The 24,170-nt window shown below is 49.3% G+C and overlaps 1 protein-coding gene across 4 annotated transcripts in view; it reads left to right on the top strand.

Annotated features, from left to right (window-relative positions):
- The window catches only part of TDP1 (tyrosyl-DNA phosphodiesterase-like protein), a 181,364-nt gene that overhangs the window by 49,511 nt on the left and 107,683 nt on the right, over positions 1–24,170 (top strand). For 3 of the 4 annotated variants that reach the window (XM_086814728.1, XM_086814730.1, XM_086814731.1), the window contains 3 exons: positions 16,265–16,504; positions 16,615–16,854; positions 17,397–17,457. In XM_086814728.1, coding sequence (XP_086670854.1) covers positions 16,265–16,504; positions 16,615–16,854; positions 17,397–17,457 — 541 coding nt within the window. The remainder of the gene's footprint in view (positions 1–16,264; positions 16,505–16,614; positions 16,855–17,396; positions 17,458–24,170) is intronic. The other variant, XM_086814729.1, reaches the window with a different exon arrangement.

Here is a 24,170-nt window from a genome sequence, read left to right as displayed (position 1 = left end):
ACTCAGAGACCAAAATAATATCATCTGCATATATATATATATATATATATATATATATATATATATATAGAGAGAGAGAGAGAGAGAGAGAGAGAGAGAGAGAGAGAGAGAGAGAGAGAGAGAGAGAGAGAGAGAGAGAGAGAGAGAGAGAGAGAGAGAGAGAGAGAGAGAGAGAGAGAGAGAGAGAGAGAGAGATGAAATGAAATGAAATGTTATATTAACGTCTTCAAAAGGCCATAATGACCTATGAGACCAAAAGTTACATCATGGTGGATCTGATACAATGTCTGGATAAAAAAACCCAGAAAATGAAAAATAAAGATGATACTACTGGCACCTAGAAAATGAAACTGGAACTGGAAGGTACACTATGGAGGTACCTCCATCTCATAATATGTGCCGCATCGGACACTGGCGGATCTCCTCAATATCCTCTGTGGTCAGCACCCTGACTGGGTGTCTCGCATGCCTCGCAAGAATAATCCGAATCTGCCGCTGCAACCTCCGTCTATGCTGGGATGCCCTCCTCCGTGGTCGTGGGCGTCTGGACCACCCAAGCTCAATCGCACGATCAATCAGTGTACACTGGTGTGGGCGGTATCCATGTCCTGCTGCTGCTGTGGTCCATCTGGCGCAGTGATGGCCGGACTAAAGAAGTCTGTAATGTGCCTCTGAGTCTGACTCTCTGTGCGCCTAAGCAGGCTATCTCTATGTCTCCGCAGCTCAAGCAAGAACAATCCCAAACACCTCTGGTCCTGGTACCCCATGACTCTGGAAAGTGGTCCAAAACCCTCTCTGAATAAACAGTGGAAACGACCACGTATCTCATAGTATGCAGTACAATGGCATATATAATGCAGCTCTGTCTCTGGCTCCCCATGGCATACTCGGCATATCCTGGCCTCAGCTGGTATACCTCTATATCGGCCAATCTCAATCTCAAGCTGGTGTGAGGATGTGCGAATCTGACCAATAGCACATCGTACTGCATGAGACAAGTGTACATCCATGTAACAGGGTCTGATCACAAAACCATCTGCTGTGAGCTGAAGAAAATGTTCTCTGTAGAAAGCCATCTTCGTGCCCAGCTCCTCAGTCGGCTGTATCCATGTCCTCCTAATGTCCAGCTGAACTAAATCCTGACGGATGAGTCTGGTAATCTCTGTCCGTGTAAGAGTGAGAGAGGGTGCCTCCAGAGAATACTGGAAGGGAGGCAATCTGTCCATGCTAAAACCATGTGCCTGGAACCAAGATGTCATCTGTCCATACCAACAAGCCGTGTCTCCCTGTAAAGCTAACTGTCGGGAGGACTCCAGGGCGAGGCGTGCATATATGTCTCGGGGGAGATCCCACAAGCCATGTATGTAGGAGACTGATCTCGTAAGAGCCTCAATCACCAGAGGGGCAGCCGCCAGCTCTGCTCGAATAATCTCATGAGGTACCACAGCCTTGGCTCTAATAAGCCTAGCAATCATAGATACCAAAGGCCTCTCCATACCTCTCCACCCGCCTGCGCTGTGATGGCCCACTGAAGGTCCCCATATCTGCACTCCATAAAGCATAGCTGATGTCACTAGAGTGTCAAAAAGCCAGAGTTTTGTTCGAGGTTCCTGAAACTGAACCTGCGAACACATCCTCTCCAAACCACCCAGGGCTGCATGTGCTCTAGTCAATCTAGTCTCTGCTGCTCTCCTCATCGAAAACACTGGCCCACTGAATACTACCCCAAGATATGTATATGCATCTGTATACTCCACAATCTCCTGCCCATATGTAAATGTGGGAGCTGATCGCCTAACCCACTGTGGCGTGGTGTTAAACACCATAACCTTGGTTTTGCCAAGGTTGACAGACAATCCACTATCATGTGCAAACTCATGTAAAGCATCCAGATGACGCTGCATACCCTCAGGAGAGTCAGAGATCAACACAATATCATCAGCATATAACAATAGTGGGATCCATGTACCTGCTAGCTGGGCTCCTCTGTCCCCCAATCTCTCAATGTAGTCAGAAGCCTCATCCACATACATACCAAACAGTGAAGGAGATAACGGGCAACCTTGCTTCACTCCTATAGTAGAGTGAACCAAAGTAGAGACCCCCTCTGGGGTGCGTACCTGTCCTGCAACTGATCTGTATAAAGCCATAATTCCCCATATGAGCTCTGTGGGTACCCCCATCTCCTGTAATCGCCTCATCAATCTGGCTCTGGGCACTGTATCAAATGCTTTGCGGAAGTCCACAAAGCTACAATAAATCCGTCGCCCATGCGACCTGCCCTCCTCAATAATGGCCCGGAGAGTCAAGATGTGGTCAAGAGTAGAGAAACCTCTCCTGAACCCTGCCTGTCCCTCTGCTCGAATGCCAGCTCTCTCTGCCCATCTACTCAACTGCTGCTCAAGAATGGATGCATACAATCGTGCTAGTGTGTGACCAATCATAATAGTGCGATAATTCCCTGGCTGCATAGGGTCCCCTGACTTGAAGATAGGCACGATGGTGGACCTACTCCAAGTCTCGGGTAAGCCTTCGCACATATATATATATATATATATATATATATATATATATATATATAGAGAGAGAGAGAGAGAGAGAGAGAGAGAGAGAGAGAGAGAGAGAGATTTTATTAACGCCTTCCAAAAGACTGAACTCGGCCTATGAGACAAATCATTGTATCTGTGTGGGGTATCCTCTGTCATCCTAACAAAATGAAAAAGTACTGAACTAAAAAGCTGAATCTGGGTGTGCAATAAGTACAATGAGTGGGGGAGGGGATGGAGCTCTACTACTAGGAGAATGCAAAGCTATATGCATGGAGTATACAATCATGATATGCAACCTAGCTAGCTCCATCCTGTATTATACTGGGGGTATAAAATGGTATACATCAATGAAGGGGGTGCCCACAGCTCCTTGAAGAACATGCCTGAGTCTGCTCTGAAGCGAGCCAGTTGCTCCGCACCCTCTCTGTGAATCGGAGCTTTGATCTCGGTCATCTCTCTCTGGTATAGTTGTGGTGTCCGAAAGCCAGGTATCCTCTGTCTCTTGCGGGCTCTGAGTGTCTCTGCTCTCTGGAGAGTAATTCCCTGCTGTGTAGGGGTTGGGAGTGGGGTGGATCTCTGAAAAAATGTAGTAATCTGTGTGTGTCGTCCCCCCTTTGGAGCTGTTTGAGCCTGTAATGATGTCTCTCTGTGACGCTGTATGTCTAGAATGAATCTCCCCAGTATGCGCTGGTCTGCTGCCTCAAAGATCTCGCGTAGGGAATGTGGCTCTCTGAATAAAATGGGATATCTCTCTCTGATGGTGGCTGTATATGCTCTACATCTCCATACATAATGCTCCTGACTCTCCACCTCCTCTCTGCACAATCTGCATACCCTTTCCTCTCGGGGGATCCGTGCTGCTCTGCCAGTCTCAATGTCCAATCGATGTGATGAGACTCTAAGCTGACCAACAGCCACTCGGGAGCCGTGTGGTAAAAAGCCCTCCATGTATCTAGGCCTCTCTATAAGTCCATCATCAGTGATACTCATGAAGTGATCTCTGTAGTATAGCATCTTCAGTGGAAGAGGCTGTGTAGGCGATATCCATGTCTCTCGTGTATAGAGCTGCCATAGGTCCTGTCTCAATACTCTGTTCCTCTCACTATGAGAGAGACGGATATGTGGTGCATCTCTGTCATACTGGAATGGTGGTAGATGATCCATGTCTAGGCCATGCTGTGAGAACCAATGTGTGACATGTGCATACCATGATCCTCTGTCTCCTGCCTCAGCCAGTTGTCTAGATGCCTCAAAAGCTCTGTATGACAATCTGTCCTGTGGCATCTCTCTGAATCTGTCTAGCAGGCATATAGTCTGAAATATGGCCTGTACCATCATAGGAGGCGCAGCAAACTCTGCTCGGATAATGTCATGAGGTATTGACGGTTTGCTGCGTATCATGCGTGCCATCATGAGGGCCTGTGGTCTCTCTATCGTGTCCACCAATGGGTAGCAAGGCCTGGCGCCTATACCGCTGCTCCATACATCAGTCTCGGTGTGACTAATGTGTCAAACAGCCACCCCTTCGTACGGGGCTCCTGAAAATGCGTCTGGTGGCACTGTCTCTCTAGCATAGCCAATGCTGCATATCCCCGTGTCAATCTAGCTCTGGCTGCTGAACCCATGGTGAAGCGCGTGGCTGCTGCAGAGAAGGTAACCCCTAGGTACACGTATGATGTCACCACCTCCACTAGGCGTCCTGCGAGAGTGAATGTCAGCTTACTCCTGCTCTGTCTCGATGTATGAAAGACCAAAACCTTGGTTTTCCCAAGGTTCAGAGTAAGACCCCTCTGTGTGCAGAAATCATCGAGTGCATGTAGATGCTGCTGTAGACCTCCTGGAGACTCAGACGCTAATACAATATCATCAGCATAAAGCATAATATGTACTGAGGTACCTGCTAGATCAACTCCATCTCCGCCTCTCCGTGTAATATGAAGTCAGCCACCTCATCAATGTATAACCCAAATAGCGCGGGGGAAAGTGGGCATCCTTGCTTCATACCAGTGGTGCTAGCAATAGTCTCGGACATACCTCCTGGGCATCTGACTCGCCCAAAAACTTGCTCATATAATGCATAGATGCCCCATGTCATATCTCTTGGTATGCCAAGAGATTGCAGGCGCTGAAAGAGCCTCTCTCGTGGTACTGTGTCAAATGCCTTGCGGAAATCCACAAAGCAGCAATAGAGCTTTCTCTTCCTCACTCTGGCCTGATCAATCATATATCTCAAAGTGAGGACATGGTCAGTGGTAGAGAAAGCTCTCCTGAAGCGTGCCTGCCCTGATGAGCGTAAACCTGCTCGCTCAGCATATAAGCTAAGCTCTTGCTCCAACACTGCACCATAGAGTTTGGCCAACACGTGGCCAACCATAACCGTCCTGTAGTTGCTCGGATTGAGCATATCCCTTGTTTTGTGGATGGGCACTATGGTGTGCATCGTCCACTCCGTAGGCAAACCATCTGCTAGTGCCCTGTTAACAGGTGTGCAAGAAAAGGAGCCAAAGAATCTACTGCATATATGAGATGCTCACCCTGCAGGCTCGTATGGTTGGCGGCTCGTCCATGCTGTAGGCGGCGGATAGCTTCCTTTACCATCGAGTGTGTAAAGAAGCTAGCTGTGGTAGGTTGAGGCTCGTGTGGCTGAGGTATAGGTGGGTGCTGTGGGGCGTGGTATAGGCCCTCTGCATATGTGTGCCATGTTTGTGGGTCTGCAATGGGTGTTGGTGTCCGGGGCTCTCCGAAGTGCCGCCATGAGATAGGGCTATCTATACTCATGAAGAAATGGAAGATCTCTAGCTCCTGTATCTCTGCGAAGGCCCGCCTTTTGCGGCGAGTAAGTCTCCTCATCTCTCTCCTCGACTCCTCCTCTGTGATGGCTCCCAAGGCTCTCTCTATGCGGAGCCGTGAGTATAGGGCTCTGCACTCGTCATCATACCATCTGTTCTGGGGCATAGTCCCAGATCTCGCAGGCTCTCCTGAGTGGACACGATGTGGGAAGCTCTGTAATGCAGCCGCGTGTGTAGGAGTGATGCCAGCTGGGCTGTAATGGTATCCATAGGTGCCAGGGGATCCATGAGTAGGAGCCCATCCTCTACTCTGCCAGTGTATATGTCTGCCATGTCATGTGCGAAGTAGATGGTAGTGTGTGGCGTCGGTATGTGGGGGGCTGGTGATACTGGTGATCCGGCTAGTGAAAATGCCAAGTATGTATGATCTGCCCCAATAGGACGAGGTGGGATGGAGAATGAGGTGACAAGCTGTGATGCCTCCAAAGACCCCATAATGTAGTCTACCACCGTGCCTCCGGTCCGTGTATGACCCCCATGTGGGAAGCATGTCAGCCCTCCTGATACCAGCCATTGTAGCATCCCGTTATAAATAACGAGATGATGCCTGGCTCCCAACTCTAGTAAGTGGTCCCCGTAATGTCCTCTATCTGGTCCAGTGTCCTCTGATGCCCGACTAGCCCCTATCTCCTCTGGATCCACAGGGTGGAGGATCTCCATGTCATCATAGTCATACACCTCACATTGTCTGCTTTGTGTGTGGGCATTGAAGTCACCCGTAAGAAATACCTCCCCTAGTGTAGAATAATGCATAATCTCCTCTGATGATAGACAAGTGTATGGCGAGGCTCCTGTCTCCTCCTCCTGTGGCATGTCCTCTGTAATGACATAGGAGGATCTTGATGGAGGAAAGTAACATAGGGCTATGTATATAACCCTATCCTGTGAGAGCTGTAAGCTGATCCACATGTATCTGGCCTCTGGATCCTTTGCTACCACTCTCAGTCTCCCCTGTAGCTCCCGTATGAATAGAACTGCTACTCCCCCCGACCCTCTCGAGGTACCTTGGTGTGTGGTCCTCCTGTGTGCTGATTCCCACTGGAATCCCTCTACTCAAGGTAGCCCTCTCTCTGGGCTCTGATGTGTCTCTGTCAGAAGTATGAGGTCTCTCCTCATCATAACATGCTCCAGTCGTCCAGGCTGCACCCATAGTGAACCATTACAGTTCCATACTGCCATGTGTATCTCTGTTAGTGGCCTGGTCTGTCCCATAGGCCCCAAACCACTAATCCATGGGCCGGCTATCAATGATGATCCGAGCATCTTGATAGAAGGCCTTCTTACCTTCTCTCCTCGCGTGTAAGACTCGTGGCATGCAAGCTCTCCTATGCTCTAGTTGCATCCTCGTGAGATCATCATCCAAGAAAATAGGAGCTCCCCCTAAGCCTCGTAGTATGACCCTCTTCCTCATGAAGATGGTGCGTGCCTCCACATCCCGAAACTGTATGATGAGAGCTCTCTTCTTTGTCATGTCTTTCCTGGCCCTCTCATAGTGTCCCGTTCCTTCCTCCATCCCTCTTTCTCCTCTTTCCATGCTTCTTTCTTCTTCTTCCCTCCTTCCTTCTCTTTCTCCCTTTTCCAACCTTCCTTCTCTTTTTGTAAAGCTTCGATCTCCTTCTCGACTTTGGAAAGTCGGTTGATGATGTTGTTGATGGCGGAATCCGCCGTCTTCTTGTTTTCTCTAATGGAGATGTTCAGCTTATGCTCCATTTTGACTATCTCCTCTTTGCTTGCACCCTTGGCCATGTCGATGTACCTCGGAGAGATAGAAGCCTAACACTTATGTTGCTGCCTTGGATGCCTGAGCATGGGTAGGTGGGATAAGAGACGTGGAGGGGCTAGCAGATGGGCCAGCATAGCGAGCTAGTCCAGGCGGCGAGTAGGGGCGCGAACAGAAGGCGGACAGTAGCGAAACGAAGGCGGGAGAGTTGCGGGCGGGGAAGAGAAGGCAGCGAGAGAGAGAAAGAGACCCAATGGGTCCAGGCGGCGGCGAGCAGGGGCGCGAAGCGAAGGCGGCGGAGAGAGAGAGAGAGAGGGCAGGGGGGCTGGCGGGAGAGAGGGCGGGGGGGAGGGCTGGCGCAGAGGGGGTTGCTGGTGGGAGGGGGGGCAGAGGGGGCTGGCGTAGAGGGGGGCGACGGGCTGGCGGGAGGGGGCGTAGAGGGGGCTCGCGGAGAGAGGCTTGAGGGGCCTGCGGGAGGGGGCGCAAAGGGGGCTGGCGAGCGAGCGAACGAGAGAGAGAGAGAGAGAGAGAGAGAGAGAGAGAGAGAGAGAGAGAGAGAGAGAGAGAGAGAGAGAGAGAGAGAGAGAACTTTTTAACGTCGTAGGAAACTATCCCAAGAGACCAAATTGATCTATCCGACAAGATTTGAACTCAAGACCTTTGATTCAAGAGGGAAATGAGCTTACCAATCTACCACACTTGGGTGATAGAAAGGTTAGCCCATTTTCCTCTTCTAATTCACACACACACCCACACACCCACACACACATTGAGAAGAGAACTTTTTAATGTCGTAGGAAACTATCCCAAGAGACCAAATTGATCTATCCGACAAGATTTGAACTCAAGACCTTTGATTCAAGAGGGAAATGAGCTAACCAATCTACCACACTTGGGTGATAGAAAGGCTAGCCCATTTTCCTCTTCTTACACACCCACACACCCACACACCCACACACACATTGAGAAGAGAACTTTTTGTCGTCGTAGGAAACTATCCCAAGAGAGAGAGAGAGAAATGAAATGAAATGATATATGAACGTCTTCAGAAGGCCAAAATGACCTATGAGACCAAAAAGGTTACAACAATTGGTGGATCTGATACAATGTCTGTGTAAGAAAAACTAAAAACAACTAAACAACTAACTGAAACTGAAACAACTATGAGGAAAAGTACGGTACTAGGAGCTGAGAGAGAGAGAGAGAGAGAGAGAGAGAGAGAGAGAGAGAGAGAGAGAGAGAGATTTCTGGCAACGCAAGCAGGCTAGCACAGCAGCTCAGGCGCAGCATAGGGGGTGCGCAGCACAAGCAGGGCAGGTCAGGCGGGGATAGGCGTAGCCCAGCGCGAACAGGGCAACGCCAGACGTAGCACAGCCAAGGTGGGCAGCGTGAGTAGGCAGGACCACCAGCGCGTAGCGCGAGCAGGGAGAGCTTGAGAGAAAGAAAGAAGAAAGAAAGCTGTATTTACGTCTACTTGAGGCCGAACTCGACCTATGAGACAAATCAATGTACAACTATCAATGTCTTCTGGATGTCCAGAAAAAAAGGACAAAATGAATATGAAATAAAGTATGAAAGTACTGAGCTAGTGGGGGGGTGTGATGGATGGAGCACTATTGGTAGAGGCTCACTATGCAACCTATATGCGTAGGGTATACAAGAATGCAATACAGATCTGTCCAGCTCCAACCAGGAGAGAGAGAGAGAGAGAGAGAGAGAGAGAGAGAGAGAGAGAGAGAGAAATGAAATGATATATTAACGTCTTCAAAAGGCCAAAATGACCTATGAGACCAAAAAGGTTACAACAATTGGTGGATCTGATACAATGTCTGTGTAAGAAAAGCTAAAAACAACTAACTGAAACTGAAATAACTATGAGGAAAAGTACGGTACTAGGAGCTCCTAATGGATAACATCTGGGAGGAAAATTCCAGCAACAAAGGTAAGCATCATACACATCACTATCCAAAGAAGTCTCTCATCGGTCGATGGCGGATATCCTCAATGTCCTCCATGGTGAGTACTCTGACTGGACGTCTCCCATGCCGTGCTAGTATGGTCCTGATCCTCTGTTGTAGTCTCCGCCGGTGTCGAGATGGGCCTCTCATCTTGGGGCGCCTGGACCGCCCCAGCTCTATAGCCCGATCAATCAGTGTACCTCTAGTGCGGCTATACTCTGGGGCTAGCTGCAATGCCTGCTGGCCTGACTGCTCAATCTCTGGTCGAAAGAAGTCTGTAATCTGCCTCTGTAGGTGTCTCTCCCTCTCTGATCTCCTCCCTCTCAAGAGACCCTCTCTATGTCTACGAAGCTCTAGCAAGTATAATCCGAGGCATCTCTGATCCTGGTATCTCATGACTCTAGAAAGTGGTCCGAAACCCTCTCTAAACAGGCAGTGAAAACGGCCTCGTATCTCATAATATACTTGACAGTGACATATGTAATGTAACTCTGTCTCTGGCTCCATCTGGCATAGCTGACAAATCCTGGCCTCAGCTGGTACTCCTCTGAATCTGCCAGTCTCAATCTCTAGCTGGTGTGAGGATGTACCCATGTCCTCCTAGTGTCCAGCTGAATCAAGTCCTGCCTGATAAGTCTGGTAATCTCTGCCCGTGTGAGAGAGAGGGAGGGTGCATCCAGGGAGTACTGAAATGGAGGTAGCCTTTCCATACTAAAGCCATGCAACTGGAACCAAGCTGTCATCTGTGCATACCAACATGATCCGTCTCCCTGTGATGCCAACTGTCGTGAAGACTCCAGGGCTAAGCGAGCATATCTGTCTCTAGGGAGAGCCCAAGTGCCATGTATAAAGGAGACTGATCGAGTGAGTGCCTCTACTACCAATGGGGGAGCAGCCATCTCTGCACGGATAATATCATGTGGTACGGAGGCCTTGGCCCTAATCATCCGGGAAATCATAGAAACCAAGGGCCTCTCCATATGTCTCCATCCATCAGTGCTACCAGCTCGGCTGTGGTGATCTACTGAGGGTCCCCATATCTCCACTCCATACAGCATGGCTGAAGTGACCAAATTGTCAAAGAGCCAGAGCTTTGTTTGAGGTTCCTGAAACTGAACCTGCGAACACATCCTCTCTAGTCTCCCCAATGCTGCATAAGCTCTGGTCAATCTGGTCTCCGCTGCTCTCCTCAAGGAAAATAGTGGGCCACTGAAAACCACACCAAGGTAAGTATATGCATCTGTATACTCCACTGTCTCCTGACCATATGTAAATGTGGGTACTGACCTCCTAACCCACTGTGCTGTGCTGTTAAACACCATCACCTTGGTTTTACCAAGGTTAACAAACAATCCACTGTCCTGTGCAAAGGTGTGCAATGCATCCAAATGACGCTGCATCCCCTCTGGAGAATCTGAGATCAGCACAATATCATCAGCATACAATAACAGCGGAATCTATGTCCCTGCTAGCTGTGCTCCTCTGTCACCCTCTCGCTCTACATAGTCTGAAACCTCATCCACGTACATCCCAAATAAGGTGGGAGAAAGGGGGCAGCCCTGTTTCACCCCAATAGTGGAGTGAACCATCTCAGATTTACCCTGAGTAGTACGTACCTGTCCCACAACTGTCCTGTATAAAGCCATGATTCCCCAAATCAGCTCTGTGGGCACTCCCATCTCCTGTAGTCTGCGCATCAGTCTGGCTCTCGGTACTATGTCAAAAGCTTTGCGGAAATCCACAAAGCAACAATAAATCCTCCTGCCATATAATTTGCCCTCCTCAATAATAGCTCTGAGTGTCAAGATATGGTCGAGAGTGGAGAAATCTCTCCTGAACCCTGCCTGCCCTGATGCACGTATGCCCTCTCTCTGCCCATCTACTCAACTCCTGCTCAAGAATAGATGCATATAATCTAGCCAATGTGTGACCAATCATGATGGTACGATAATTCCCAGGAAGCATGGGATCCCCTGACTTGAAGATAGGCACAATCGTGGACATATTCCAAGTCTCAGGAAAACCCTCACACATGGCTCGGTTAAACATCATAGCAATAAGCTCTGCAAGCATATCTCTGGCATGAATAAAGTGCTCTGCTACCAAACCATCATGATCATATGCTCTCCTAGTCCTCATCCTGTCAATAGCTTTCCTTACCATCTCAGCAGTAAAGAAAGCACATGTCTCTGGGCATGGCTCCGATGGGTCTGGCAGGGGCGGCTGGCCTGCTGCTATGTACAGAGATGCTGCATACTCACCCCAAATCTCTGTGGAGGTAATGGCTGGTGATGGTGAATGCTCATGGAATAGTCTCCATGCCTTGCTTGAGTCCTGACTCATAAATAACTGATACAAATCCCTCTCTAACTGAGCAAGATAAGCCCTCTTCTTCCGTCGCACTAGGTGCCGGAAGGTAATCCGTGACTGTCTGTGAGTGGTAACACCCATGAGCACCTCTCTCTGTAATCTGATCCTCATCTCTCTGCACTCCTCATCATACCAACTGTTCTGGGGCATGTTCCCAGATCGTCTCCGTGTAGGCTGACTATGGGGATATGCCTCTGATGCTGCAGCATGAAGCGTATCTATCAATATCTGAGTGAGCTCATCTAATGGCCGTCCTGGCTCCTCGGCACATAAGCGTCTGTATATCTCATCCGTGTACACGGTGTCAGTCTCCCTCGTAAAGGTATAACGAGTGTGTGTGGAGACCTGTCCCAATGGAGCGGTGCTGAATTGAAATGTAAGAGTGAAGGACAAGATAGCATGATCCACTGCTATTCCAACCGGCCTAGTGCCTACCATAAAATCCTGAAAAGAGGGAATGAGACTGGGCTGAGCCATAACATAGTCCACTGTACTAGCACCATGCCTATGTGGCAAGGCGAAGAGGGGGGGGGGCCACAGGGCGGCGAACAGCAAAGCGAAAGGGGGGCACAGGCGGGCAGCGAAGAGGGGGGGGGGCACAGGGCGGCGAACAGCAAAGCGAAAGGGGGGCACAGGCGGGCAGCGAAGAGGGGGGGGGGGGGGGGGGGGGGGGGGGGGGGGGGCAATACGGAGACGGACAGGCAAACAGCGAAGAGAGGGGGGGGCCACAGGGCGGCGAACAGCAAAGCGAAAGGGGGGCACAGGCGGGCAGCGAAGAGGGGGGGGGGGGGGGGGGGAATACGGAGACGGGCAGGCAAACACCGAAGAGGGGGGGGCCACAGGGCGGCGAACAGCAAAGCGAAAGGGGGGGGCACAGGCGGGCAGCGAAGAGAGAGAGAGAGAGAGAGAGAGAGAGAGAGAGAGAGATGAGAGAGATGAAATGATATATTAACGTCTTCAGAAGGCCAAAATGACCTATGAGACCAAAAAGGTTACAACAATTGGTGGATCTGATACAATGTCTGTGTAAGAAAAGCTAAAAACAACTAAACAACTAATTGAAACTGAAACAACTATGAGGAAAAGTATGGTACTAGGAGCTCCTAATGGATTAATTCTGGGAGGAAAACTCCAGCAACAAAGGTAAGCATCATACACATCACTATCCAAAGATGTCTCTCATCGATCGATGGCGGATATGCTCAATGTCCTCCATGGTGAGTACTCTGACTGGACGTTTCCCATGCCGTGCTAGTATGGTCCTGATCCTCTGTTGTAGTCTCCGCCGATGTCGAGATGGGCCTCTCATCTTGGGGCGCTTGGACCGCCCCAGCTCTATAGCCCGATCAATCAGTGTACCTCTGGTGCGGCTATACTCTGGGGCTATGTGCAATGCCTGCTGGCCTGACTGCTCAATCTCTGGTCGAAAGAAGTCTGTAATCTGCCTCTGTAGTTGTCTCTCCCTCTCTGATCCCCTCCCTCTCAAGAGACCCTCTCTATGTCTACGAAGCTCCAGCAAGTATAATCCGAGGCATCTCTGATCCTGGTATCTCATGACTCTAGAAAGTGGTCCGAAACCCTCTCTAAACAGGCAGTGAAAACGGCCTCGTATCTCATAATATACTGGACAGTGACATATGTAGTGTAACTCTGTCTCTGGCTCCATCTGGCACAGCTGACAAATCCTGGCCTCAGCTGGTACTCCTCTGAATCTGCCAGTCTCAATCTCTAGCTGGTGTGAGGATGTGCGCATCTGACCAATAACACACCGTACCCCATGAGAAAGATGAGTATCCATGTAGGTGGGTCTAATCACAAACCCATCCTGCGTGAGCTGGAGAAGATGATCTCTATAGAAAGCCATCTTCGTACCAAGCTCGTGTGTCGGCTGTATCCATGTCCTCCTAGTGTCCAGCTGAATCAAGTCCTGCCTGATAAGTCTATGGTAGCGCCCTTGAATCTCATTATATGCTGTGTAGCGACAGATGTAGTGCTCCTCCGTATGTCTGGCTCTATCCAACAAATCTGACATATCCTGTCCCCTGGAGGTATGCCTCTAAATGTGCCTGTCTCTATCTCTAACTGATGTGAAGAGGTGCGGATCTGCCCAATGGCACACCCAGATGGGTATCCATGTAGCTCGGTCCAAGTATAAAGCTATCCTCAGTGGTGCGGAGAAGATGGTCTCTATAGAAAGCCATCTTCGTCCCTAACTCCTGTGAGGGCTCTAGCCATGTCCTCCTAGTGTCCAACTGAATGAGGTCCTGTCTGATGACTCTACTAATCTCAGAATGTGTCAAGGTGAGAGAGGGTGCCTCTAGAGAGTACTGGAAGGGTGGAAGTCTGTCTAAGCTGAACCCATGGAGCTCAAACCAAGATGCTATCTGCGCATACCAACATGAAGTGTCTCCCTCCATGGCTAGCTGATGAGAGGACTCTAAAGCAAGTCGTGCATACCGGTGCCGGGGAAGCTCCCAGGTGCTATGAATGAAGGACACTGATCTTGCAAGAGCCTTACTACGATCGGTGGTGCTCCCATCTCGGCTCGGATAATCTCATGAGGTACCGAGGCCTTAGCCCGAATCATGCTGGAGATCGTGGACACAAGTGGTCTCTCCATCGATCTCCATCCATCGTATGTGCGTCTTGATCGACTGTGACGATCTAGGCTAGGCCCCCAGATCTGTACTCCATATAGCATAGCCGATGTGACCAGCGTGTCAAAAAGCCACAGCTTAGTGCGTGGCTCCTGAAACTGTACCTGTGAGCACATCCTCTCTAGACCTCCTAGTGCTGCATATCCTCTAGTCAATCTGGCCTCTGCTGCCCCCCTCATGGAAAAGAAAGGCCAAAGTGACCTATGAGACCAAAGTTATACAACCATATGACATTTGATACACTATTTGGAAAAGAAAAGAAAGGACTGAAGGTAAGTATCTAGCCCTACAATACATCAGTAGGGAGCATCCGGAAGCAGCAACTAGGGAGAGTGGGAAGCTAATGCTACTAGTCAAAATGGGGTACATGAGTACATGGATACATGAATACATGAATATGGGGGAGTACAAAAGTGACAGATATGGGGGAGAGAGAGAGAGAGAGAGAGAGAGAGAGAGAGAGAGAGAGATATTAAGTGTCTACTAAAGACCCAATGGGTCTATGAGACCAAAGTGATACAATAATGTCCATGGAAATTCATCATGGAATACTAAGAACATAAAAACATGGGAGCAACATCAGCTCCGAGTAGATCATATACCACTCTCCAAAATGTCAAGCATGGGGCTGACGAGAGGTGTGCCTCAGCTATATCACGTGGAAAGGTATTTCGATGGCGGTGGAGCATGTCCTGGATCTGGAGCTGATGAGGTGATCGTGGCCGACGGGGGGGTTGAGGGCTTCGGGCACGCTGGAGTGTAGAGGCTTGGTCCAAGGTAACTCCTCTCGGGCAAGGTAGGGCTAGAGCAGCTCGTGGAGGGTTCACAAGATCCACTATGTCGGTGTCCTCCACCTCCTGGTTCCGGAAGAAACTGGTGATGGTTGGTTCCTGAGGGAGGGGGCGGGGTGGCTGGGGCCTGTGTCTCAAGAAGGTGTCCCTGTGTTTGCAGAGCTCAAACAGGAAGAGGCCCAGGCAATGCTGGTCCTGGAAGTCAACGATCCTGTAGAGTGGACCGAATCCCTCACGAAATAGACAATGAAACCTCCCGCGGATCTCATAGTATACTGGGCAGCGGCATATGTAATGCTCCTCCGTCTCAACCTCTGTGTGGCATAGTCGGCAGATCCTCTCCTCTTGGGTGTCCGTATGAGCTTCCCGGCATCTGAAGATGCGCTCAGCTCTACTTGTCTCCACTCTAAGGCGGTGGGAAGAAACCCGTATCTGGCCAATCGCAATCCGCATGGCATGGGACATGTGAACACTCAAGTAGCATGGCTGCTGGATGAATCCATCCTCAGTGAGTGTGTGTGTGTGTGAGAGAGAGAGAGAGAGAGAGAAAAATGAAATGAGAGAGAGAGAGAGAGAGAGAGAGAGAGAGAGAGAGAGAGAGAGAGAGAGAGAGAGAGAGAGAGAAATGAAATGAAATGAGAGAGAAAGAAAGAAAGAAAGAAAGATATATTAACGTCTACGAGAGGCCAAAGTCGGCCTATGAGAGAGAGAGAGAGAAATGAAATGAGAGAGAGGGAGAGAGAGAGAGAGAGAGAGAGAGAGAGAGAGAGAGAGGTTAACGTCTTCAAACGATTCAGAGGGTCTATGAGACCAAAAAGATAGTACAATGTTTCCATGATGAATATTGAACCATGGAAAAGAAAAAACTGTGCCAAACTAGCTACATAAGCAAAAGTATCCATGTGATCTATATGGTGACAATGTGTGATCATACATTGATACCATCCTCCTCCAGAATAGAATGCAAAGCAGCCATAAGATCTTGCCTCTGATGGGGGCTCGTCATGTAGTCAAAGGAGATCCTGGATCTTTAGCTGTCCGGGTGGAGGGATGAGGCCTCTGAAATCTGGGACGTCTGGCTTTCAGAAGGGATCACACCACACTCAGTGGTAGAGAGAGAGAGAGGCTATGGAATGAAGAGAGTTGCCTGGCAGAGTGCCTGTGGAGAAATTTAAAATTATAAAAAGCAGAGAGCTGGGTAGAAGGATGCTGAATAGGAAGTATTGGATTGAGGGTTGCATAAATATTTTCACTTATCAAGATGAATCAATGAACATCTTGCATTTTCAAAATTCCAGCATGCTAATTACAATTTCACTTTGACTTGAAAGGTTTTTTGTAACTAACGTGTTGTACATGCATATTTGCAGGAAGGCCAAAATCCCATTGTTTTGAGGACGGGAACTGAGAGGCATGAATTGAGGCCTCAAGAAAAGGCTGTCATACACGGTGGAGATATCGTGGAGTTTCTCCCTGGAAAATATGCATTCAAACTAATTGCAGATATTCACGGAAAGTCAGACTCAGAGATGTTTGTAGAGGAAAAGCAGCTCTCGGTTAAGAGGAAGAGACAGGAATTGGAAGATGAATCTTTGGCGAGGGCTCTGCAGGTGAGCATGGCTGATGGAGACTCCAAGATGTGGGTTGCTTTTATCTGACCCTCTTTTCTCATAGGTTGCAATTTTTAAGTATTCTGAACAGATGGTTGTTGTATTTACAGGCCATTGAGGATGAAACTGCACAAAATTCTTACAGTGAACCTGTATCTGAGGCTAGAGTAGACTGTCTAAGCAATGCCGATAGGAAAATGCAAAACAACTCCGCGTCATGTTCAAAGAGTAATTCAAGTTTTCAAGGAGTTACTGAAGGCTACAATCCAAGGACCTTTCAGCTTCTAAAAGTTAGAGGGTTGCCGAATTGGGCAAATGCAGGCTGTGTTGGCATTCAAGATGTCATTGAGGTGATTGTTGAACTTTCTTGTTGAGAGTTACACATGCACTTGAACACATACACAGATGCGTACGCGAGTACGCATGCATGGACATATATTTTTAAGTGTACAGATGCATGTGCGAGGTGATTGTTGAGCTTTTTTGTTTAGAGTTACACATGCACACGAACACACACACAGATGCGTGCACGAGTACACATGCATGTACATATACATTTAAGTGTCAGGTTTCAAACTCATGCCCCCTCTTGGGCAACATGGTACACACCTATGTACGGTTGCACACACACTCACAGCTAGACATCTTACAATAGCCACTCAGCCAAGGGACCCGGTGATCTAACTGGCTCCGAGTATGAGTAGAAAAGATCTCTAATAATGTCTTCTGACTGTCGCAGTCATATGTATGTGTTCATCAGTGTAGTTATTCTTCTACGCTTTGTCTTGCATGCTAGTGTTATCGTTTGGCTTCATGAGTTGCTGTGGTTTATATTACACTGAATGGTTTAGCATCTCTTGTCTCAAATTGCATTTTTATATTTTAATGGCAGGGTGATGTTCTCTTCGCTATGCTCTCCAACTACATGGTAGACCTTGACTGGTTGCTTTCTGGTAGGCATACAGTATCCATGACATTTTATCAGCATTTTCTTGGAGGATGTTGAGGGTTTTTTTTTTCCAAAAAAGATTTAAGAGACTTATTTGAACTATAACAAAACCATACAAGATTCTGAGGTTATCCTGAAAAGGATGATTCCTCATATATGATCATTTTAATGAAGCCATCTGGAAGTTTACAATGCCAAGGATTTCCTGTAGCAGAGATATATTAGTCTCCCATAGACCTTGCGCCTGCACCATCAATGGTGCCTTTAGTGATGATTACCCTTCTGACTATATAGACGGCCCTCAGCCATGTGCCTTCATGCTTTTTGGACCTCAGCCATGTGCACTTTCGTATGTGCTACCTGTAAGGGGATTAAGTCATCTCCTATACAGATTTTGGTTCCTCGCAGGAGAGGTCTCTTCCTCAAAAAAGCTTCCCGATTTGCTACCTCTTGGAATTTCAGAATCAGTGGATGTTCCCTATCCCTGTCTTTCCCTAATCTCCATGCATCTTTGAAGGGTGTCCCCTCGATCTCATCTGTTTGCATACCACCAGACCATCATCCTTAGCTGATGTGCCCTCCGGGACTCCTACTACCCTGATATGTAATGCCCTAGCATTTCTCCTGTGTTCCTCATCCAAGGTGGCATTCATTATCTCTTGGGTATGGTGGCTTCTGGTTTTGAATGATCTCTATTCACTTTTGTTTCCTCCAAATCAGACTGAAGCTTCTTGGTGAATTCTACCCATGTGAGTATGTCCTGTTTTTCCTTCTCCCGTGCCTCTTGGATGCCTTCAACTTCTGCCTGAGGAAATACCTTGTAAGTCCACCATTTTGGAATTCCAGCTTTCCTGTTACTGACTGAGCTTTGTTTCAAGCTCTGCAATCTGGGTGTTCCTGCCATCGAGTTTAGTCCTCAGGGCTTCAACTGTTTCCCTTAGTGTTTCAACCTCTGCATGCAATGCATCTTTGCCTTCCTTCAATTGTTTTTTCATGTTATTTAGGGCTTGGTCCCATGTCTTTTTCTGTGCGAGGTACCCTTTTTTCATGTTATCTTCTATATGCTTGATTTAATTTTCAAGTTTTGTGAGATCCAGGCGGAGAGGCTGAGTCACTTCAGAGGGGGGCTGATTATGAGGGATGACATTCAGGAGGCACTCACTGAGGAGTGGTTCACGCCTTTCGAGCCAGCGGCCCCACGGTGGATGGGAGCCTTTACACAATTGGAGATCCTGAGTGCTGTTAGAGCTTGCACTGAGGATGGTAGATGCCTCTACTATCAGATACAGGATGAGGGCAGACTTCAGAGAGTGGAGGCGGAGTCGCCTTTGGTTGCAGAGTGCATCTTTGAGAGGATACGGGTAGTGGCCGCCGCTTCTCGAAAGTGGCATATTGATCCAGACCCTGCAGATGTGGACTCTGATTGGCGCATATGGGCATATGCTGTGCGCCCCTTGGCCCGGCTCCAGTGGCACCCTGGCGAGTACGAGTGGCATGATCCTTATGTGTCCCCCGAGGCCACAGAGATCACCTTTTTCCTATACACTGTTCGTTTGGGGAGGCATATTTTGACTGCGAGGAGGACGGTCTCTCCAGCTGCATCGGAGTACTGGCGGCTTCAGGGACTCTCACAGGAGTTCCTGGAGGATTTTGGGACCAGGCTCTGGGCTAGCAGACATGCACGCAGGATCTCGGCTTTTCAGTGGGCTGGTTGCCCACAGGTGCTCTGCAGTTGGCACGTGGCTTGTCTACAGTGGCCTTCCGCCGGCCTGCGTCCGATGCGGCCACCCATTGGTGGAGACACAGAGACATTGCCTATGGGACTGTCCACAGGCGCAGCAGATTTGGCTGAGGATGCTGCGCATTTTGGCCCCCCTCTCTCCAGAGGGCATGTATACGTGGGGAGCCGCTGCTTGGTCGGCTTCGTCAGGGCCAGCTCTGGGATACGAGATGGAGCAGGACAGCCAGGCCATCAGATTCATTGGGGGCCAGCCTCGCCTTGTTCCTTCACCGGATTTCTCGACAGCCGGCTGGACACAGGAGGGATATATGATGGGAGCTCCTCAGCAGCCTCACCATATGGTTCACTTGGAGAGCCCGTTGTTTCAGGGCCTTTGAGGGGAGATTGGAGCCACCAGCAGAGACTGTTCGGGCTATCTGGCAGGAGTTGATTCACACCCTGCGAGGACAGCATGACCGCATCCGGGGCGACTCGGATTGAGCGATCTTGCGGCGCCAGGCCTTCCACACCACTTGGCGCAGCGACCCTTTCTATACTCTACACGCGGGTATCCCCCGCTGGCACTATTGGCCACCTGTTTGGATTTCCCCCCCTCCTATTGTATGATATAGCCTCTCAGCTATTTGTACTTTTATTTGTACTTTTCTGCACCTAGGGAGAGTCTCCCTAGGTGCCTTGATTGGATCTCTGCTCTGCCTTCTTATGAGCAGGAGAGGGGTTTTGTAGCCCAGTGGGCTTTTTTATAACTAATGAAAGGATCTTTTCTCGGAATTTTTTTTTTCAAGTTTTGTGATTGTAAGAGAGAAAGAAAAAAAGAAAGAGTTATATTAAATGTCTTCAAAAGACCCAGTGGGTCTATGAGATCAAAAGTGATACAATAATGTCCATGTAATCTCATCATGGTACAAAGAAAACAAAGATTAGAGCTATGAGCTGGGAATGTCAAATCCGAGCCATATGATACAAAGTGGGACCATCATCATCATACAACCTATGGAGCTAACCCCCCGGTAGGGGGAGGGGCCCATCAAGGATATCGAGCATGGGGTTAGCGTGTAGAAGGCTCTGCAGATCCGCCAGGTGTGGGAAGGTAGCTCTGTGCCTCTCAAAGATCTCCTCAAGCTGGGGCTGATGTCTGTGTTGCTAGCGAGGACCTGGGAATCTAGGCCGTTCGGATTGCTGTAGTGGCGTGGCCCGGTCTAGAGTCATACTAGAGTGGGGTTTGGCAAGGGGTCAGGCACTCAAGAATGTATGGCTTGATGAGGCGGTTGGTATGTCATCCATGGTTGGTGGGGTGTCCTCTTGTTGTCAGAAGAACTGAGTGATGGTCGCTTGGGGCCGAGGTGGATGTCTCCCATGGGGTCTCCACTCCCTAATCAGTGAGTCTCTGTGGTGATGAAGCTCTAGTAGGAAGAGTCCCAGGCATCGCTGATCTGGGTAATCCATGATGCTCGATAAGGGTCCAAACCCCTCTGTGAAGAGACAGTGGAACCTCCCTCGAATCTCATAATATACAGTGCACCTACATATGAAGTGCTCCTTTGACTCGACCTCTTGCTGGCACATAGTGCATATCCTCTCCTCACGAGGTATTTGCATGGCTCTCCCTGTCTCTATCCTTAGGCGGTGCGATGACACCCGCAGCTGGCCCACTGCAACCGGCATGGCATGTGACATGTATATGTCAAGATATCTGGCGCTCAGTATGAAACCATCCTCTGTAAGCCTCATGAAAGTATCCATGTAGTACTGCCGTTTGTGTGAGAGTGGCTCATGTGATGTGATCCAGGTATCCTGTATGTATAGTCCCAATAAATCATTTCTGATCACCCGGTTCCTATCATCTTAAGAGAGCCTGATGAATGGGGAGTCCGGGTCATACTAAGGTGGGGGGAGGCGATCCATCCTGAGTCCATACCTCATGAACAAGGTGCATACTCGGCTATACCATGCATAGTCACAGGAAACGACCGTTTCAGTCCCTAGAAACATGTTTCTCCGTTTCAGGACCCCATCCGTTTCCATGGCCGTTTCTTGTTTCCCAAGTAATATTGTCACAGGAAATGGCCGTTTCCACTCCTAAAAACTTGTTTCCCCGTTTCCATTCCTCCAATGTTTCCATTATTGTTTCTTGTTTGTGGTGACTATAATACCATGACTCGTGCCCATCTACTGCTAGCTGCTGGGACGATTGTAGGGCGAACCTCGGGAGTCTCTAGGGGGCCATGGCTTTGATCCTATGAAAGTATGTGACTGTTTGGAAGAGTGCGTCTACTACCATGGGTGTTGCAGCAAACTCTGCCAGGATAATATCATGTGGGACTGATGGTTTGTTGCATATCATATGGGAGAGCATCATGACCTGGGGTCTCTCTATCCTTGGCCATTTGGCCATTGTAAGATCATGTGCTCAGAAGGGTGCTCCATACATCAATGCTGGAGTGACCAAGGTGTCAAATAGCCATATCTTGGTCCTCGGCTCGTGGAAGTGGGCTTGGAAGCACTGTCTCTCCATGGCAGCAAGAGAAGCATACCCTCGCATCGGTCTAGCCTGTGCAGCATGGCTCATCGAGAAGATCGGTCGTGTACAACTCACTCCCAAGTACACATGAGTATGCAATCTCCACTAGGCTGCCCATGTAGGTGAAACTCAGTTAAGATGTGAAAAGAGGGGATGTGTTGAAGACCATAACCTTGGTTTTACCAAGGTTTACTGTGAGATCCCGCTATGCACAAAAGTCCTGTAACGTGTCAAGATGCCTTTGGAGAGCCTCTGAAGAGTCCGCAATAAGCACAATGTTATCAGCATAAAGTAGTATGGAAACAAGGATGCTTGCTAGAGATATGCCTCCCCCCCCTCCTTTATCAATGAAGATCGAAATCTCGTCGATCAAGAGGCCAAAGGGAGTGGGAGATGGTGGTCATGCTTGCTTTACTCCAATGGTATTGGAGATCCCCCAAATCCTGGAGTCTCTGCCATAGTCTGGCTCAAGGCACTATATGAAATGCTTTGCGGAAATCCACAAAGCGAGAGTAAACCTATTGGTGTCGTGCTCTGGCCTCCTCTATGATGGCTTGGATGGCTTGGATGTGATCCAAAGTAGAGAATAACCTGCGGAAGCCTGCCCGCCTTGATCCTCTTTGCCCATGTCTCTCTGCTAATGTGTTGAGCTCAAGCTCAAGTACTAACCCATAAATTTTGGCCAGTGTGTGGCCAATCATAATAGTCCTGTAATTGTTGGGGCCCATGGGATCTTCAGCTTTATGGATGGATGTGATGATATGCGCTGTCCAGGTGGGTGGGAAGCCTTCTGAAAGAGCCCGATTGAACATATGGGCCAAGAGGGGTGCCAAAGTCTCCCCCGCATGTAGAGGAGCAGAGACATGAGTTTTACTATCGTCGTCAGGCCTCTCAGTGGGGACGCAGCTTGGTGATAGAGTGACTGGGGAGTTTTTTGAGATCACTGGACCCCGTCATGCGCGAGCAGGAGTCCGCCAGCTTAGTAGACCGGATGGATCGGTAGCTACTGAGCTCGGGGAGATCAGAGCCATTGCCACTGCATTTTATAGTGACCTGCTTTCAGCGGAGCCAGCCACTGAGGATCGAGATGTTTGCAGACAGACTGTGTGGGCCCATGTGCAGAGGAGGGTCACAGACCATATGCGTACAGTTTTAGGTGCGCCTCTGTCAGAGATTGAGCTTGCCGAGGCCTTGAGGGTCCTACCGCGACATAGTTGCCGAGGGGAGGACGGACTGACGCCGGCCTTTTTTATGCGCTATTGGGACCTTTTGGGGCGAGGCCTCCGCAGGGGCTTTCAGCATGTTTTGGACACTGGGGTGATGCAGCAGAGCTTTTCAGAGGGCTTGATCTATCTTATCCCCAAGGGGGAGGGAGTATCAGATGACATTCGGCATTGGAGGCCTATTACGATCCTCAATACTGTCTACAAGGTCTTAGCAAAGGCCTTGAGTTTGAGGATCCAGCCCTTCCTGGGGGAGTTGATTCATGCTACTCAGACAGGATTTGTCAAGGAGCGCAGTATCCTTGACAACATCTTTACTTTCTGGGAGGCGACGGCCCGAGCTAGATTTCTTGGCATACGATAGAGTTGATTGGGGATTCTTAGAGGGCACTATGCTTCGCCTGGGCTTTGAGCCAGGATGGATCAGAGGGGTGGCAGCTCTGTATTCCACAGCTCGCAGCCAGGTGCTGATTGCAGGAGGACGGGGGCCGAGTTTTGAGCTGAGCAGATTAGTCCATCAGGGGTGTCCTCTCGCCCCTTTCCTTTTTCTCTTCTTTGCGGAGGCTATGAGTATGTATTTGACGGCAGAGGAGGTTGGTTTGAGAGGACTTCAGCTCCCAGTCCGGGGGGAGGATTTGCTTGATGCTGAGTTTGCAGACGACACGGGCTTATTTTTGCATGGCCAAGAGGGCAATCTTATTCGGGCTGAGCAGTCGCTCCAGGTTTTTAGTGCAGCTTCGGGAGCATTGATCAATTGGCTCAAGACAGTGGCCTTTTGGATCAGTAGTGCTCCCACTCCAGCATGGAGCCCGGACCCCGGTTTTAGATGGATTCCTCCAGGCACAGCAATGCGGTATTTGGGATGCTAGATTGGCCTCGATTTGTCACCTGAGCAGCAGATTGCCCCGCTTCTTATGAGCATTCGGAAGAAGCTATTGTATTGGAGTACAGCTCGTTTATCCTTGGCTGGGAGGGTGGTGGTGGCAAATCAGGTGCTGTTAGCGACCATGTGGTACATTACGTCTTGCTGGATTTTCTCGAGCTCTTGCATCAGCCAGGTACAGAGGCTGATCAGGAACTTTTTGTGGTCTGGGCGAGACGGTCAGCCAGCTCGGGCAAAGGTTGCATGGGCAGTTATTACACTTCCGCTGGCTCAGGGCGGTTTGGGCATTATAGATCCAGTCGATCAGAGCAGAGCCTTATTGGGGAAGCTTATTGTTCGGGGGTTGCTT

The sequence above is a fragment of the Cibotium barometz genome, chromosome 20, assembly GCF_041138505.1.
Source record: "Cibotium barometz isolate CiBa-2024 chromosome 20, ASM4113850v1, whole genome shotgun sequence".
NCBI lineage: Eukaryota > Viridiplantae > Streptophyta > Polypodiopsida > Cyatheales > Cibotiaceae > Cibotium > Cibotium barometz.
Note: the sequence above shows the minus strand (reverse complement) of the source record. Positions and strands in the feature narration are given on the sequence as shown.